The following is a 15125-nucleotide window of genomic DNA, read 5'->3' on the forward strand; positions in this document are numbered from 1 at the left end:
TGATTAAAATTATTAAATTAGGAATAATAATAAATTACATTTTTAGGCAAATTTTCAATGAATATTCGTGACATTGTTCCTGAAACGGATTGTTTGTTTACAATCGAATTGAAAACAAGCGCGTGTTATATCAATAATTTTTTGGGCACGTGGGTCATCTATTTCGATTCGAATAGCTATGCAAAATAGAATCCACCTGCCGTATCAGGATCATGAAACTGATTCGACTGATTTTGAATGGAATTCTTTCAGATAAAATTCATAAAATAAATTAGATAACGAATAGAATTTTATTCAATTAATTTGACAATGACAAATTTTATTTACAAAAAAAAATAATGAAAAACAACGATAATAATCAACGATTATGATGATTTCAATGCATTTCGATCAATTTTTGTGGATGGTTCGCCAAATTTCTGTGCCATTCCTCGAGCTTCAGCTTCAATTGTTTTGTTTATTTCTTTGGTCACTTCATGTTGAAGTTTTTGTCCCTGTGTAATCGGTTTAGGTTTTTTATTTGGAACTGTTGTTTTGGAAAAAAAATATTGATTTGATAAGATGAGATTTAAACTTGAATACAAATCGAACCATCATACCTTTTGATTTCTTTTTCTGTACACCACGATGTACAGAGGCTTTTTTAATATTGCCAGGCAATTTTGTTTTGACCTTTAATTTTCCTTGTGCCATTTTATTTTGTTGATTGAAATTTGATTAATTTAAAAATAATAAATGTGTTGATGATGAAAACTCGTGGCAGAAAACAAGCAAAACACTTTGCCCGAGAAAGATTTCTTTACTTTATTTTCGGAACATTTCTTTCTATTTTATCGATTCGTTTGTTTTGATCATCATTGAATAATAATGCATATTTAGTGGCAGCAACATTTCATTTCGAATTCGAAAAAACTTGAACTTGAAAAATGGATTTAATCAACGATCATGAGAACTATGAAGATGATTCACTTGAAGATGAACAAGATGTAATTGAAATACCTGAATCACCAATGACTGTCGATATGAATAATGATAATTATTCCATCCGTGATTGTTTTGTATCAAAACAACAAGAAATGAAAAATTCTTTATTCACAAATGTATCAGACCATCCTGGTCTTCCATCGGATATTATAGTGATTGATCAACCTGGAAAAATTATAGATAAACGCAATAGAATTCGAATGAAAAGCAGCACATTTGGTCGAATGAAATTCAAAGATTTTAAACAAGCCAAAAAGAAAATTGAATCAGAAAAATCTTTTATAAAATCTGTAAACAATGTATGCTCAATGTCTGTAACGAAAAATATGAAAAAAGTGAAGAATACGTTGGCTGTTTTGATGTCAAATTTTGATAAAATGGACCACCACTCAACATCTACAAGACAAGATGAATCTATCTCTGAAAATCTTCTCAAAACAAATGAAACAATTATTCAATCTCCACAAATGTTGGCTGAGAATTCATTTTTTTCAAATGAATCGAATCATTTATCGGAATCGAATAGTAGCGATTCGATTGAAAGCGAACAAATACTCAGCTCCATCTCATCAAATCAAATGAATCATAATGACTTTAATCATAATGAGTCGATTTCACGCCCTTTAGTTAGTGCAAATGAATCAATACTTGATTACCATAGTATTGATGATGACGATGATTATGATGCACCAACTATCTTGGCGGATAAAACCATAGATCCAAATCAATCACAATTCAATGAAACAACTTTGTTGGAAAATTCGTCAAATATAATTAATGAAACCATAATTATGGATGATGATTCTTTAGATTCTACTTCATCTTCTTCCACTGGTGATAAATGTCCAATATCATCAGCAGTAACGACAAATGAAAATATTCAACCAAAAAGTAGCCGAGATGATTTTTTCAATCAACATGATGATGATGATAATGATACTGGTGAAATCAAATTAAAAGTTTTCAAAGATAAAAAATCAGCCAAAATAAAACAAACAGAAGGCGAACAAAATGTTCAACCGATTATCGAACGTGATTATCAATGTGATGGTTTGTTTAGATTATTGTGTCATAATTGCCAAAATTATTATGGATCAAGACAATTATCAGTGACTAAATTGCATTCATTATTGGATGATTGTGCTAAACATCGTGGCTATCGTTCTGCATATCGTTCACCACCACGTTTTTGGGACATGGATTTCATCGATAATGGAACCAATTCCATAAATGATGAACAAACAAAAAAAAGAATAACGAAAATCGAAAGAAAAAATCTTAAATAAAACAAACAAAAGAATTTTTCTTGAAACTTGGCGCGCGCTCTTTTCGAGACAGCGCCCAAATTTTACCCATGTCTGTATAAATAGCCACAATTCTTGCAAACAAGAACAAAAAAAAAATTCCAAAGCATTTATTTCATTTGTATTATAATTTTAATGTTTGTTTGATTGATTTAAGATTTTATTCTGTGAAAAAAAAATTATCCTAAAGTGGTCTAGAGACGATATATAACACCACAATGACTATAAAAATTGATGAAAGAAAACGGGAATTGTTGATAAAATATATGATTAAAAAATTTGATAAAATATTTTCAATCGATGATAATAACCGGTAAAATGATCATCATAATTTTTTTTGATTAATAAATTCATTGATTGATTGATTATTTTTCCATTTTACAAATATTTTATTTATTTATAGTTTAATGTTGATATTTTTTCTCATATCTGGTCTGGATTTAATCAACAGTTTGGATGAATTAAGTGATACAAGAAAATGTGAAATAATCGATTCCATATATGAACATCAATTACATCCAGAAAATGATGAAGATATTAGTGATGGAAAATTTGGTTTCACTTGTCATCGATCAGCTATTGGACGTACAGAATATAAATATGATTATTCTAATCTTTCTTTAACTTATTGTGCCTTAATTTCATTGATTATTCTTGGTGATCAACTTGATCGTGTTAATCGTAATGCAATTATTAGTGGTATTCGTCATCATCAACAAAATGATGGAAGGTAATTTTTTGAATTTCTATGGTGTGTATAGATCTCAAATAGATGAATTAATTGAGAATTATTATCTTATAAAACATAGATTTATTCAATCATTGATTGAAGAAGAATCCGATATACGAATAGTATATTGTGCTGTTGCCGTCTGTTATATTCTTCAAGATTGGTCATCAGTTAATCGTGATACAATTATTGCTCATATAAAATCGTGTCAGAATTATGAAAATGCATTTGGACAAACGATTGGTGCTGAAGCACATGCTGGTTCAACATTCTGTGCTATTGCTTCTCTTGAATTGATGGGCCAATTGAATGATGTTTATGATCAACGAAAACGTCAATTGATTGCCGAATGGTGTCTACATCGTCAAGTGACTGGATTTCAGGGTCGACCACATAAAGATCCGGATACATGTTATTCATTTTGGGTCGGTGCTACACTTACAATGTTGAATTCATTTCAATTTATTGATGATCAATTGCATTCCGAATTCTTATCAACAACATTCGATTATGATGGCGGTGGATTTGGAAAATATCCCGATACATCATCAGGTAATTTCTTTACAATATATCATCATCAATTAAATATCGAAATAACTTTATATTCATTTCATAGATGTTTTACATACATATTTTGGACTGGCTGCATTATCACTACGAGTTTATAATCGAATCAATACCGAAATGGATGTTCAATCAATTTATCCAGCATTAAATATTAGCCAACGAGCTTACAAACATTTATGTTCAATCCATTCTGAATGGAATGGTGGTCAGTCCTGATTGTTATTGTGAACAAAAAAAAGTTTGAAATAAAAAAAAAATTTTTTCAAATTAAAAATTTAACCATGTCATGTTGTTTACGAATATATCCAGCCTTGTGCGTTTGTGTGTTATAAAATCACTGCATCACAGAGACGAAAGTCTGCGGTGTACACTGCAAGGTTAACAAAAATTCAATTTTGCAGTTTACCCTGTAATGAAGGGACCGTTCATATACAAAAAAAAGAAAATAAATTGAAACAATTGTACTAGAAATTGAAAGTTAGTGAAATATCATAAAATGAGACAAACCCGAAATATTGGTTAACATTTGTGATGAAACAAAGTCAGTACCAAATAATCATCATAACTCGATATGGTTGAGAATTTCATGATTTGCACAAAGACAGCGAGTAGAAAAAGTCAACACATGAAGTGTTGTGTGATTTAAATGATAGTTGTAATTTTAAATTCGTTTTTGTCGTTCGATCAATAAAGTCATATTTTGATATTCGAGATTAATTTGTTTAATAAATAATAAATAATTGGGGGGCAACTTTATAAATGATCAGCAATTATGCTCCGAATCACTATCCTCCCCAACAAATAGATTTTATAAGCAAGGGGGAGGCCAATTTATAAGTGATTGTCCACTATCCACCCCCAACACTGACTATTTTTTAAATTAATTTATGTGTAATGTGTAAATGTGTATTTGATAATTGGGGGGCAAATTTATAAATGATCGGACAATGCGCTCCGAATCACTATCCTCCCCAACAAATAGGTTTTATAAGTGAGGGGGAGGCAAATTTATAAGTGATTATGCGCAAACCACTATCCACCCCCAACACTGACTATTTTTTAAATTACATTATGCGCAAGTGTAAATGTGTATTTGATAATTGGGGGGCAAATTTATAAGTGATTGTCCACTATCCTCCCCAACAAATAGGTTTTATAAGTGAGGGGGAGGCAAATTTATAAGTGATTATGCGCAAACCACTATCCACCCCCAACACTGACTACTTTTTAAATTACTTTATGCGCAAGTGTGTATGTGTATATGAATAATTGGGGGGCAAATTTATAAGTGATTGTCCACTATCCTCCCCAACAAATAGATTTTATAAGTGAGGGGGAGGCAAATTTATAAGTGATTATGCGCAAACCACTATCCACCCCCAACACTGACTATTTTTTATATTAACCCAGGCGGCCGCGATGGGATTTGAACCGACGTCGAATGTGTATATGCGTGTATATGTGTTAATGTGTGTAAATGGGGGAGGCAAATTTATAAATGATGGGGTAATTTTCCCCCAAACCATTATCCTCCCCCATAATATAGAACGTAATTATGGTCGTATATAATAATCATATTTTACGACATTACAGAAATAATTCGCTTAATGCTGCCTCGATTAGCGCTGTTTCGATATAACGCTGTGCAATTACATTACATTGCAATACATTGTTAGATTGTATATGAAGAGTAAAAATTCATTATGTAAATTATGCAAAAATAACCCCACTTTGCGCTGTTGTTTCGCTTTACGCTCAATATTTTTGGAACGTAACCCCGCGTTAAGCGGGGTTTTACTGTAAATATTGTAAATACTGTAAACACTCTCAGAAGTGAGGACTGAAGAAGAAGCATAGAAAATAGTTACGAAAAAATGAGAGAAAATTTGTACAGCCAAAGTAACAATGTTGGAAGCATAGAAATGAACCATGAGCTGTAGCAAAAATCGGGTGGTGAACGATTTATTCGATAGTATCCCGATTTTTTTCGATTGTTTTTAGTTTAAACAAATCACGTGAGTATCATGATAATCGATAGTATCCAGATTTTTTTTGATTGTTTTATTGATTTTCTGAATAAATCCAGAAATTAAAAAATTATTATAAGATAAAATAAAAAATACAAATTCAAATTAAAAGCCACAAATTGATGAAAAGGTCGAATTTTTGAGATAAATTATAAAATGAATCCAGAGAATTTGGATAATCCAATGGATGCCTGTGAATGGGAAAGATAATTAGTAAAAATTGATAAATAATTGATAAAAATTGAATAATTTACATTTATTTCAAGGGTCTTTACTCGGTTATCCATATTCTCGTAAATGATGATGATGACGAAAAGTTGAGATGGCCAGATTGACTTTTACTGATTGATCATTCGGCGATCGTGCACTTGTTAATGTCTAACAAAAGGAATGGTAATTAGAATATGAGTTGATGAAAATTCAATCATTTACCATTCATCCAGAATGTTGTGTTCATCTATGATTTTCATTATTCCCAAGTTACGATCTGAAATTAGAATGTGAATGAGAATTAGAATAAGTCACGTTGAAATAAAGAAATTTACCATTAATTGAAAGATTCATCTGAATATCCAGATCTTTTGATCAGAGCGATGAGAATTCGAATCCATCGAAATGATTGATTTTTATGTAGCCAATGTGTGTGACGGATGAATGTGGCAAAGATTGAACTTGATCGTCAGTCAATAATTATGATTCATTGATTGAACATTTCAAGACAGAGATGAACATTTTAAAAAATCGATAGGAACAAAAATCAAAATCGAGTGAATAAGTCAACAGTGGCCAAGTCAAAGTGGATGTCAAGAATCAAACATGTCAACAAGTGGCCGAGTTCAAATTGGCAAGTCGAGATGACAGTCAATAAATAAATAAGTCAAGTTGCAATACGAATATGTGAATTTCGTGAAGATAATTTTACATCTTCAGAGTTTTGACTAAAAGCATGAAAAAAATGAAGAATAACATCGAAAAAACTGAATGAAATTCAAAATCGGAGGTTAACCTTCAATAAGAAAGCGTGTTTACCATTCTTTCATGGAGGTTAATATGTAACTTTGCAGTTTAGCCTGCTAAATAACCTGCAAGTATGCAGTTTACATTGCAAATAAGCAGCGTAACCTAATAATAAGAAGCGTAGACTGTGAGCATGGATTGTATACTGCATAAATGGAGGGTTTTTAACACTCATTCTTGCAGTTTACCCTGCTTACTTTCCTCTCAGTCTCGGCCGGATCATTTCTGTTGTCGCATGTTTTGTTTGCATGCTTTATATAACATCTTTGTGATTTGATCCTGCATTGTTTTATTCAAATTTTTTTTCGCTTCCATTTTACCTGTCCAAATAAATGCAGTGAATAAATTTTTTAAAAAATTCAATTATTTTTTACCATTTTATTTTCATAATAAATTATAAAAAAAAAATGTCACGACAACAACAACCAGCAGAAAATGATCGAAAACTTCGTCCAGTGTTTGAATATCTTGATAATGGTAGCTATAAAAAAGCATTACAAGAAATTGATAAATTATTAAAGAAAAATCGTAATCAACAATATGTACGTGCATTAAAATCATTAACATTAGTTCGGCTTCATCGTAGAAAAGAATCAATGGAAATTCTTAATGAATTACATGCTGAAATGCCGGCCGATGAAATGATATTGCAGACAATGTCAATGTGTTATCGTGAAATACAACGAAATGATTTGATAACAACATTATATGAGAATGCATTGAAAAAAGATTCAACAAATGAAAAACTTTTTGCTCATCTATTCATGTCATATGTACGAATGAATGATTATAAAAAACAACAAATAACCGCATTGAATCTATATAAAGTGCATCAAAAAAATCCTTATTATTTTTGGGCAATAATGAGTATCTACATGCAAGCTATGTCAGCTGATGATGAAACAATGGCCAATAAGATTATTTTACCATTGGCAGAAAAAATGTGTGAAAAATTCTATAAAGAAAATCGTTTTGAATCCGATTCAGAATATGACCTTTATCTTATGGTGTTGGAAGCGCAGAAAAATTATTCAAGAATGATCACCATAATGGAAGAACGAGAAATGAAACGAAAAATTAATAAAAAATCTACTGATCATTTTAATTATCAACTAGAACAGAAAGCGAAATTATTACGAAATGAATCACGTTTAATTGAATGTTTTGATTGTTATGAACGTTTAATAAACGATAATAATGATCAATATGAATATTATATTGATGCATTTACATTGGCCTTACAATTGGATGATCAACAACGTGATTCGAATTCGAATACAGAATCATTACATATGGTTCGTTTATTGAAATTAATGCAACAGATGTGTATTGAAGGTAAAACTAGTGTATGGAAAATGTATGATGAAGATAAACAACAATCGAATGATTCATTACATAAAATGGTCACTGAACGTTGTCCACGTAGTCCATTTATAGCAAGAATTATTATATTCAGTAAACTTTTGAATGATAACCAAGATAATCATCCATTGTTTCAACATTATATTCAAGAAAATCCATTGATCAATCCTATTGATTTATGTGTAGAATATTTTGAAAATTTTGGTTCCAAATATGTATGCATCAAAGATTTAATATTCATTCTGAAAAATATCAAAATGGAACGAAATAAAATTAACGAACTATTGATGCGAATGAAATTTCTGGTAACAAAACTTAATGATGATGATCATCATCATCTTGTGTCGGATAAGAATTTAAACATGAGCTTATGTTATAATTATATTGAACATTATTGTCAAGAAAAATTCATTGAAAATATTAATGATCGTCGTCGTGATGTTGATAATTTCATCAATAATAACTATGAACAACAACATTTTACCAATAATTCATCATTAATCTATTTGATTGTATTGAAAACATTGGCCAATACCGATATTTATCAAACGAACATTGATGATGATGATCATCATCAATGTTTAAGTCAAACAATATTTGATTTAATTATTATTATTGAATCATATTTATTACAAAATCGAAATGATTTTTATGCCAAATTAATATTGGTATGCCTTTATAATGCAATCGGTGCTGCCTTTTCTAGTCTTAATTTATATGAATTAATGGAAATTAAATTGATTCAGAATGAAACACTTGGTTATCATTTTTTTCCATCATCATTACATTGTGCATTGTTTCAAAAGGCTCAACAATTTCTTAATTCTAGTTACAAATTTTATAGTTATAATTTTAAAGAGGTAATGTTTTTTGTTTCATTATTTGTTTTGTTTTTGTTTTTTTTTGTTAATTTAAAATTTAAATTTCAATCACACTTAGGCATCTGATTCGATACTTACATGCTATAAAAATGGTTGCTTTGCCAAGATTGAAGAGATTTTAAATTTCAATTCAAAATTAAAGAATTCAATCTGTTATCATTTAACGTTTGTGGAAAGATTTTTCAATGATTTACTTTTAGATTGTAAAAGGTATGTGGTGGTGTTTTCAAGAATTTTTGTTGTTGTTCAGTTTTAAATTATCAAATCTCAATGTTTAAATTTTTTTCTTTTCTAGTGAAAATTCTTTTAGTCAATTTGCTTATATTCTTTTTTTGGAAATTTTTCGTTCCAAAGATTTTGTTATTGATATCATGAAAATTTGTGATAATCGTGATTTAAAAATTCTAAATCCATATCATTATCAGATGGATTTATATGTGGAAAATGTATTGAAAAAAACAACACTTGAACAGGAAAAACAATGGTTATTGTATCGATATAATGTATTGAAAATGATTGCACTTGGACATTTTCTTTCGAAAAAATTATGGTCCGATGATTGTGTACTAATGAATAATAATACTAATAAAGAATCAAGTGAAATAACAAATCACGTTAATCATGATGATGATGATAATCAAACGGATTTTGATCACCTGAATGTTGAAATGTTTGAAAATTTACTTGAAAATTCTGCAAAACAATATGAATATTGTATGGCTGAAATTCAACATGATTTAAAAGTATGTTTTTATGACGATAATTTGTTTTTTAATCATTTAAAATTTTTTCATTTACTCCAGTATTGTATCGAAGGTCCACAGCCATCAAGATTGATAACATTTTTTGCCAGCCAATTTCCACAACTTATTCAACATTTTTCGAATGGATTACTCCAGATGTTTCGATTCAATTCTGGATCATTTGATTATAATGAAAAAAATTTTCCGATTCATGATGAAAATTTGTTCAACAAATTGTCTAAAGAAATTGACACTGTTATCGATGAATGGAAATGTAATCAAACAATGAAAGGTGCATATAAATTATTGGGTCGAATAAGCGTATGGATAGATGTGTTAAATATTGCCGTATCATTGTTTTCATTAATCATCGATGGTCAACGACGATTGAATAAAATGATGAAAAAATTAAAAAAACGATTGGATGTGAAAAAATTTCAAGATGTTGAACAATTTTCCAATACATTTGCAATGGCCATTACATCGATGTATATGAATATTGATGGCTATTTTAAATCAATTATAACCATTATACAAGAAGTGGAAATCATACCAATGGTCGATTCATATGAATATAAATTTTCAGAAAAATTCAATGTAAATTATTCTCACTTATTAATGTATTCATTATTAATTAGTAATTTTAATTTTATTTTTTTTCTCAAAAATTAGATTTCCGATACCGTTATCAATTCTGTACGAACAAATGTACGAACCAGCTATGAAAAATCATTATCCGAAATGTTACAAATTCTGCAGATGAAACAAAAATATTTATCCTCTTCAATGAATCCTTCTCAATGATGATGATAATAATGTTTATTCTGAAATTTTTTTTTTGTTTGTTTGCAATTATTGATTTTTTTTTATGAAAAATTAAATTTTTTTTCATCTTTTCAAAACGAAAATTTTTTTTTTTTTTTGATAACGATTGTGGCACCATCTGAACATTTTCGGCCATACTATGAAAAAAAAGAGACCCGATTATGGCCGCTCAGCAAAGCGCTCCTTTTTTTTTTTTGCCTCAATGATTTGTGTTGTTGAGAGTTGATTGATAGAGTGAATATATAAAGACCGCGAGCAGCAAGAAATAGAAAAAAAAAGTTGTTGATACAGTTGCTGCTGCTGCTGCTCATGATCATCGATATTAACCATTAGAATCGGATGTTCATGATAATAAATGATGATGATGATGAACATTGTATAAAATGATGATCATCATAAAGTTTTGAAAGTTTTTATTCATAAAATATATTGTTTTTCATCAATGATTGTTTTAAGATTTATTTAATATCACGAAAATGAAATCTCGTAGTAAAACACATCATTCATCATCATCAACGGCTGCGGCGGCGGCATCCTCAATGACAAAATCATCATCATTTGGATCATCATCAACAACAGCGGCTGCCGTTAGTGTAACAAAATTTGGTCAAGCAACATTTACATCGGTTCGTCATCGACAACAGGATCATCATGAAAATGGTAATTTTGTTCCGTTGAAAAAAACTAAATATGAACATCATGATCCGGTGGATGATTTGATAATGATGAAAATGGATCGAAAATCCGCAACATCGATTCGTGATGGTACGAATACCAATGTCGGTGATGGTTCAAATGAAAACAAAGTTGCCGAAACAAAACCTAAAGTTTATAAATTTTTCAAATCACGTTCATCGGCAACAACTGCGGCGGCCAATACATCATCATCACAATCATCGATGACTACCGGACAACAATCGAATAATTCATCATCGAATAGTTCACGGTTATCATCATCATCATCAACAACAACAACAACAACATCATCAACAAATCGTTCACCATCGATTGTATTGAATAATTTTTCCAATCAAAAACAACAAAGGATAACAACATATAGTGGACGAATTAAAGCGACTACTACTCATAATAATAATAAAAATAAAAATAGTAATAATAATAATAATTCGATTCAAACAAAATCAATCAACATAACCGATAATAGTAAATCGTGTGAGATAAAAATTTGTGGCGATAAAACAATTAAAAAGGTTATATCACCAAACAAAGTGACCGAATTTCATATACGTATTAATAATTCAAATGTACGAAATGCAACGGTTAAACCATTACAAACTACTCATACTGTACAAACATTATTATCATCAGAAGCCAGTCGTGGTATTCGTTCATCACGACGATTAAAAGGAATCGAACCGGAACAAGTGAATAATTCTCAAAGATCATCATCAAGTATACATTTTGTTTATGAGAAAAAATCACCAAATCTTACTACAACTATTGAGGAGATAATTGAAGATGATGATGATGATGATGAAAATCAACTTCAAGAATCTGTTGTTGAACAACAACAACAACCAGAAGAACAATTAAATAAATTAGAAGAATCTCCCAAAGTTACTGATGAATCTATTCTGAAAGATCAATCTGAAACTATTATCAATGGCGAGAAAAATGATCAGAATTCTGGTGATGCTAAAATTGTTCCATCATCACCAACACCGATTGTGTCTGCCGAATCTGATGACTACACTCAAATCAAAGAAAAAGAAAAATCTGATTCAATTAAATCCAATGAAAAGAATGATGATATTCAAACCGAAACGAATAGCCAAAATAGTCAGGATAGTCAAAAATCCAATGACCAAATTCCGGAGACAATTGAAACAACAAATATCGATTTAACCGATTCACAACAACAAAATGATCAATCACAACCATCATCATCATCATCAATTACGACAATGACTGTCGAAACAAAACCAGATGATGAACATCAACATCAAATAGCACCAGCACCAGTCGTTGTTGCTAGACCACCTAAAAAGAAAATCTTTTCAAATCGTGAACATCGTAATAAAATTCAATTTGATGCAAAAAAATTCTTCAGTTCTGAATTAAAAGATGAATTTGATGATGAAATCAATAAAACAGCAGCAACAACCGAACAGGAAAAGAAACCAACCGATAATGATGATAATGATGATTCTTATATTAAATTAAAACGAATTAAAAAAGCGCATCAATGTCATGAATTGGGCGAGACGGAACAATTCGATGAAGACATTAAATACTATCTTAGTGGAATTGTATCAACGAATCCAAATTCAATGCGTTGTCTTAGGTAATTATTTTATTGTCGATTTTATCAGGAAAAAATAACTTTATCCATTGTTTTACAGTATTCTAGGTCTAACACAACAAACAATGCGACCAGAATTTCGAATGCATTTACGTGCACATGATGATATGCCAAGAATTATTAAAGCATTAATGGATGCACCACAAGATTCGAATCTTGCTCTATGTACAGCATGTTTAATGTTTGTATATAATCAAGATCGATTAACAATGGATATTGATCCAAATGCATTATCATTAATGTTGGAATTATTGGAAACCCGATCCGATGAATGTAATCAGGTTGAAGAGAAACATCGTTGTAAAGTACGATCATTAGTTGAAGAAATGAAAAACAAAGGTCATGCTCAATATCTAAAATTGGCTGAAATAACGGTAAAGAATTTCTTTTAATTCAAAATTGTCATTTATAAAAAAAAATCTTTTCATATAATTTAGGCTGGTAAATTGGCAATGGAAACATTGTTGGGCCTTACATCGAAACGTGCTGGTGATTGGTTCAAAGTTGAATTACGTCGTATGAAAGGTATTGATTTTATTGTCAACACTGTCATACGATGTGCCGAACGACATACGGAAGAAGGACAAATAGTGAAAATTGATCGTTGTATGCATGTATTAGAAAATGTAAGTCCAATGTTGTTTCATTCATTGAGATTGAATTTAATTTTTTTTTTTGCATTTAGGTTACATTCAACAATATAGAAAATCAGCTTTATATTGCCAATTATGATGAAAGTAAATTCATATCCACTTGTATTGATCTGTTGATTCAATTTAAACAAAGGATTATCGAATCGAATGAATCAAAAGTATATTTATCGGCATTTTTCTCCATTCTCCGGGTATTGACTAATCTTACTTCGGAAAGTGGTAAGTGTGGATTTTATTTTCAATCATATTATATTCATATGAATAACTGAATAATTTTATTTTGAATTCAATAGTTGATGGTTGTAAAATTGTCGGTAAATTCGATGGTATCATACAATTATTATTAGAATCATTATTCGAGTTACCATCATTCATTATGTCGGATCAACGTTTCGATTTGATGGTCATTATTATTTGTCTTTGTATTAATTTGGCTGCATTTTGTGAACACATAAGAGATATAATAATGACATCTGAAACAAGAAATTATCTTGGAAAATTATGCGATTTATTATTCAAAAAGATTGAAGAAGCTGCACAAGTTGAACAGCAAACCGATCATTTATTGGAATCACATGAAACTGTACAGATGACTGAAGCAATGCAAGATAATCTTTTGATGCAAAGTAAGTGAATGAATTGAATTTGAATATGAATCTGAATCTGATTTTTTTTCATTCATGATTCTTTCTGATAATAGTGATTAGTAAATCTGGTACGCACATGGAATACAGTCTATTATCAGCATGTGTTTGTCTATTGCTTGGCTGTTGTATACAAGAAAATAATCAACACAGGAAATTATTATACGATATATTACCCGATCATTCATTTAAACCGTTGATTGAACAATTGAAAAAACTACGAGATTTTGCCCATCTAACCGTAAGTTGTTTTTTTGTTTGAATTGATTATTTATTTAAAATTAAATTATATTTTATCTTATCCTAGGATATAATGACACAAAAAGGAAAAGAAAGAGTACAAAAAGTTTTACAATTATTCGAATCTTGTAATACAACAATGAATCAATCATCATTGATAGATACATCGATTATTGATGATGATGATGTTGATGATGACGATGATCCTATTGCTTCTGTTCCTGAGATTGATGATGAAGGTGATGATGATAACAATGATAATGATATGAATGGTACTGATTGATTTACTGTGCACATAACCATCAAACACACATTTCATCATCATCATCATAATTTCTGATCATCCTTTATTAATAATTTCCAATTTAGTAAATGCCATAGCATTACTTTTATTTTCTCATTTTCATATTTTTCAACAATTATCCAATACTTCATAGAAACACACACACACACACACTCATTCATCACACATAATTATATCTATTACAGAATTGAATTTAGTACAATTCCTTTTCAACTCTATTCGATGTTCAGAATTTTTTTTTTTTTGTAAATTAAAATTTATTTACCATTTTCCATCAAGCTCATGATCATCATTTTCTTTGAAACAAAATTTTACAATCAACACCTATAAAATCAACGAATTTTCTAATTTCTGTTGGTAGTCTAATTTTAAAATTTTTTTTTTGCTTTCTCTCTCTCTTTTACAAAATTAACTAAACAACAACTACAAGAAAAAAAATTGATTCTATTTGTGTAAATAATAATTTCACATTTTGCTGGGAATAAAAAAAAATCATTTTCTAATTTTTTCAATATTCATCA

At 29.8% G+C, this 15125-nt stretch overlaps 5 protein-coding genes and 1 long non-coding RNA gene across 10 annotated transcripts in view; 4 read left to right on the plus strand and 2 right to left on the minus strand.

Annotated features, from left to right (window-relative positions):
* LOC124497040 (putative RNA-binding protein 19) overlaps positions 1 to 740 on the minus strand; it is a 33391-nt gene extending 32651 nt beyond the window's left edge. For all 3 annotated transcript variants that reach the window (XM_047060628.2, XM_047060631.2, XM_075732873.1), the window contains exons 1-2: positions 600 to 740; positions 39 to 526 (exon numbers count right to left, since the gene is read on the minus strand). In XM_047060628.2, coding sequence (XP_046916584.2) covers positions 39 to 74 — 36 coding nt within the window. In that variant the 5' untranslated portion in view covers positions 75 to 526; positions 600 to 740. The remainder of the gene's footprint in view (positions 1 to 38; positions 527 to 599) is intronic.
* A 186-nt stretch (positions 741 to 926) lies between these two features.
* On the plus strand, positions 927 to 2499 carry LOC124497068 (uncharacterized). The gene has a single exon (XM_047060668.2). The coding sequence runs from the start codon at positions 927 to 929 to the stop codon at positions 2268 to 2270; it is 1344 nt and encodes a 447-aa protein (XP_046916624.2). The 3' UTR covers positions 2271 to 2499.
* On the plus strand, positions 2372 to 3859 carry betaggt-I (geranylgeranyl transferase type-1 subunit beta). The gene is made up of 4 exons (XM_075732875.1): positions 2372 to 2601; positions 2692 to 3018; positions 3098 to 3570; positions 3635 to 3859. Exons 1-4 carry the CDS (start codon positions 2507 to 2509, stop codon positions 3799 to 3801), a joined length of 1062 nt encoding a protein of 353 aa, XP_075588990.1. The 5' UTR covers positions 2372 to 2506; the 3' UTR covers positions 3802 to 3859.
* A 1764-nt stretch (positions 3860 to 5623) lies between these two features.
* On the minus strand, positions 5624 to 6594 carry LOC124497111 (uncharacterized). Its single transcript, XR_006959386.2, has 4 exons — positions 6158 to 6594; positions 6045 to 6099; positions 5867 to 5990; positions 5624 to 5803 (listed from the first exon to the last, which is right to left on the minus strand). It is a non-coding gene; the product is annotated as an uncharacterized LOC124497111 (long non-coding RNA).
* Positions 6595 to 6835: 241 nt separating this feature from the next.
* On the plus strand, positions 6836 to 10523 carry psidin (phagocyte signaling impaired). Of its 3 annotated transcripts, none has more exons than XM_047060633.2 (5): positions 6836 to 8851; positions 8931 to 9082; positions 9168 to 9615; positions 9676 to 10212; positions 10288 to 10523. In XM_047060633.2, exons 1-5 carry the CDS (start codon positions 7037 to 7039, stop codon positions 10417 to 10419), a joined length of 3084 nt encoding a protein of 1027 aa, XP_046916589.2. In that variant the 5' UTR covers positions 6836 to 7036; the 3' UTR covers positions 10420 to 10523. The 3 variants fall into 3 exon arrangements, 2 of the variants coding, with proteins under 2 accessions (XP_046916589.2, XP_075588987.1); XR_012832340.1 differs by having other exon boundaries at positions 6848 to 8851; positions 9168 to 9586; XM_075732872.1 differs by having other exon boundaries at positions 6848 to 8851; positions 9168 to 9591.
* Positions 10524 to 10663: 140 nt separating this feature from the next.
* Positions 10664 to 15116, plus strand: wapl (cohesin release factor wings apart-like). Its single transcript, XM_047060622.2, has 7 exons — positions 10664 to 12745; positions 12804 to 13137; positions 13201 to 13389; positions 13449 to 13635; positions 13710 to 14042; positions 14117 to 14301; positions 14368 to 15116. The coding sequence occupies exons 1-7, from the start codon at positions 10917 to 10919 to the stop codon at positions 14581 to 14583; spliced, it is 3273 nt and encodes a 1090-aa protein (XP_046916578.2). The 5' UTR covers positions 10664 to 10916; the 3' UTR covers positions 14584 to 15116.
* The last annotated feature ends 9 nt before the right edge of the window (positions 15117 to 15125 follow it).

This window comes from Dermatophagoides farinae, chromosome 7 (genome assembly GCF_024713945.1).
Source record: "Dermatophagoides farinae isolate YC_2012a chromosome 7, ASM2471394v1, whole genome shotgun sequence".
Lineage (NCBI taxonomy): Eukaryota > Metazoa > Arthropoda > Arachnida > Sarcoptiformes > Pyroglyphidae > Dermatophagoides > Dermatophagoides farinae.

Coding starts and splice junctions, on each gene's coding strand:
- psidin (XM_047060633.2), top strand. CDS start 7,037: ATGTCACGACAACAACAACCAGCAGAAAATGATCGAAAACTTCGTCCA. Junction 8,852..8,930: donor ATAGTTATAATTTTAAAGAG/GTAATGTTTTTT, acceptor AATCACACTTAG/GCATCTGATTCGATACTTAC. Junction 10,213..10,287: donor AATTTTCAGAAAAATTCAAT/GTAAATTATTCT, acceptor CTCAAAAATTAG/ATTTCCGATACCGTTATCAA.
- wapl (XM_047060622.2), top strand. CDS start 10,917: ATGAAATCTCGTAGTAAAACACATCATTCATCATCATCAACGGCTGCG. Junction 12,746..12,803: donor AATTCAATGCGTTGTCTTAG/GTAATTATTTTA, acceptor ATTGTTTTACAG/TATTCTAGGTCTAACACAAC. Junction 14,043..14,116: donor AGATAATCTTTTGATGCAAA/GTAAGTGAATGA, acceptor TTCTGATAATAG/TGATTAGTAAATCTGGTACG.
- betaggt-I (XM_075732875.1), top strand. CDS start 2,507: ATGACTATAAAAATTGATGAAAGAAAACGGGAATTGTTGATAAAATAT. Junction 3,019..3,097: donor CATCAACAAAATGATGGAAG/GTAATTTTTTGA, acceptor TATAAAACATAG/ATTTATTCAATCATTGATTG. Junction 3,571..3,634: donor ATATCCCGATACATCATCAG/GTAATTTCTTTA, acceptor TTCATTTCATAG/ATGTTTTACATACATATTTT.
- LOC124497068 (XM_047060668.2), top strand. CDS start 927: ATGGATTTAATCAACGATCATGAGAACTATGAAGATGATTCACTTGAA.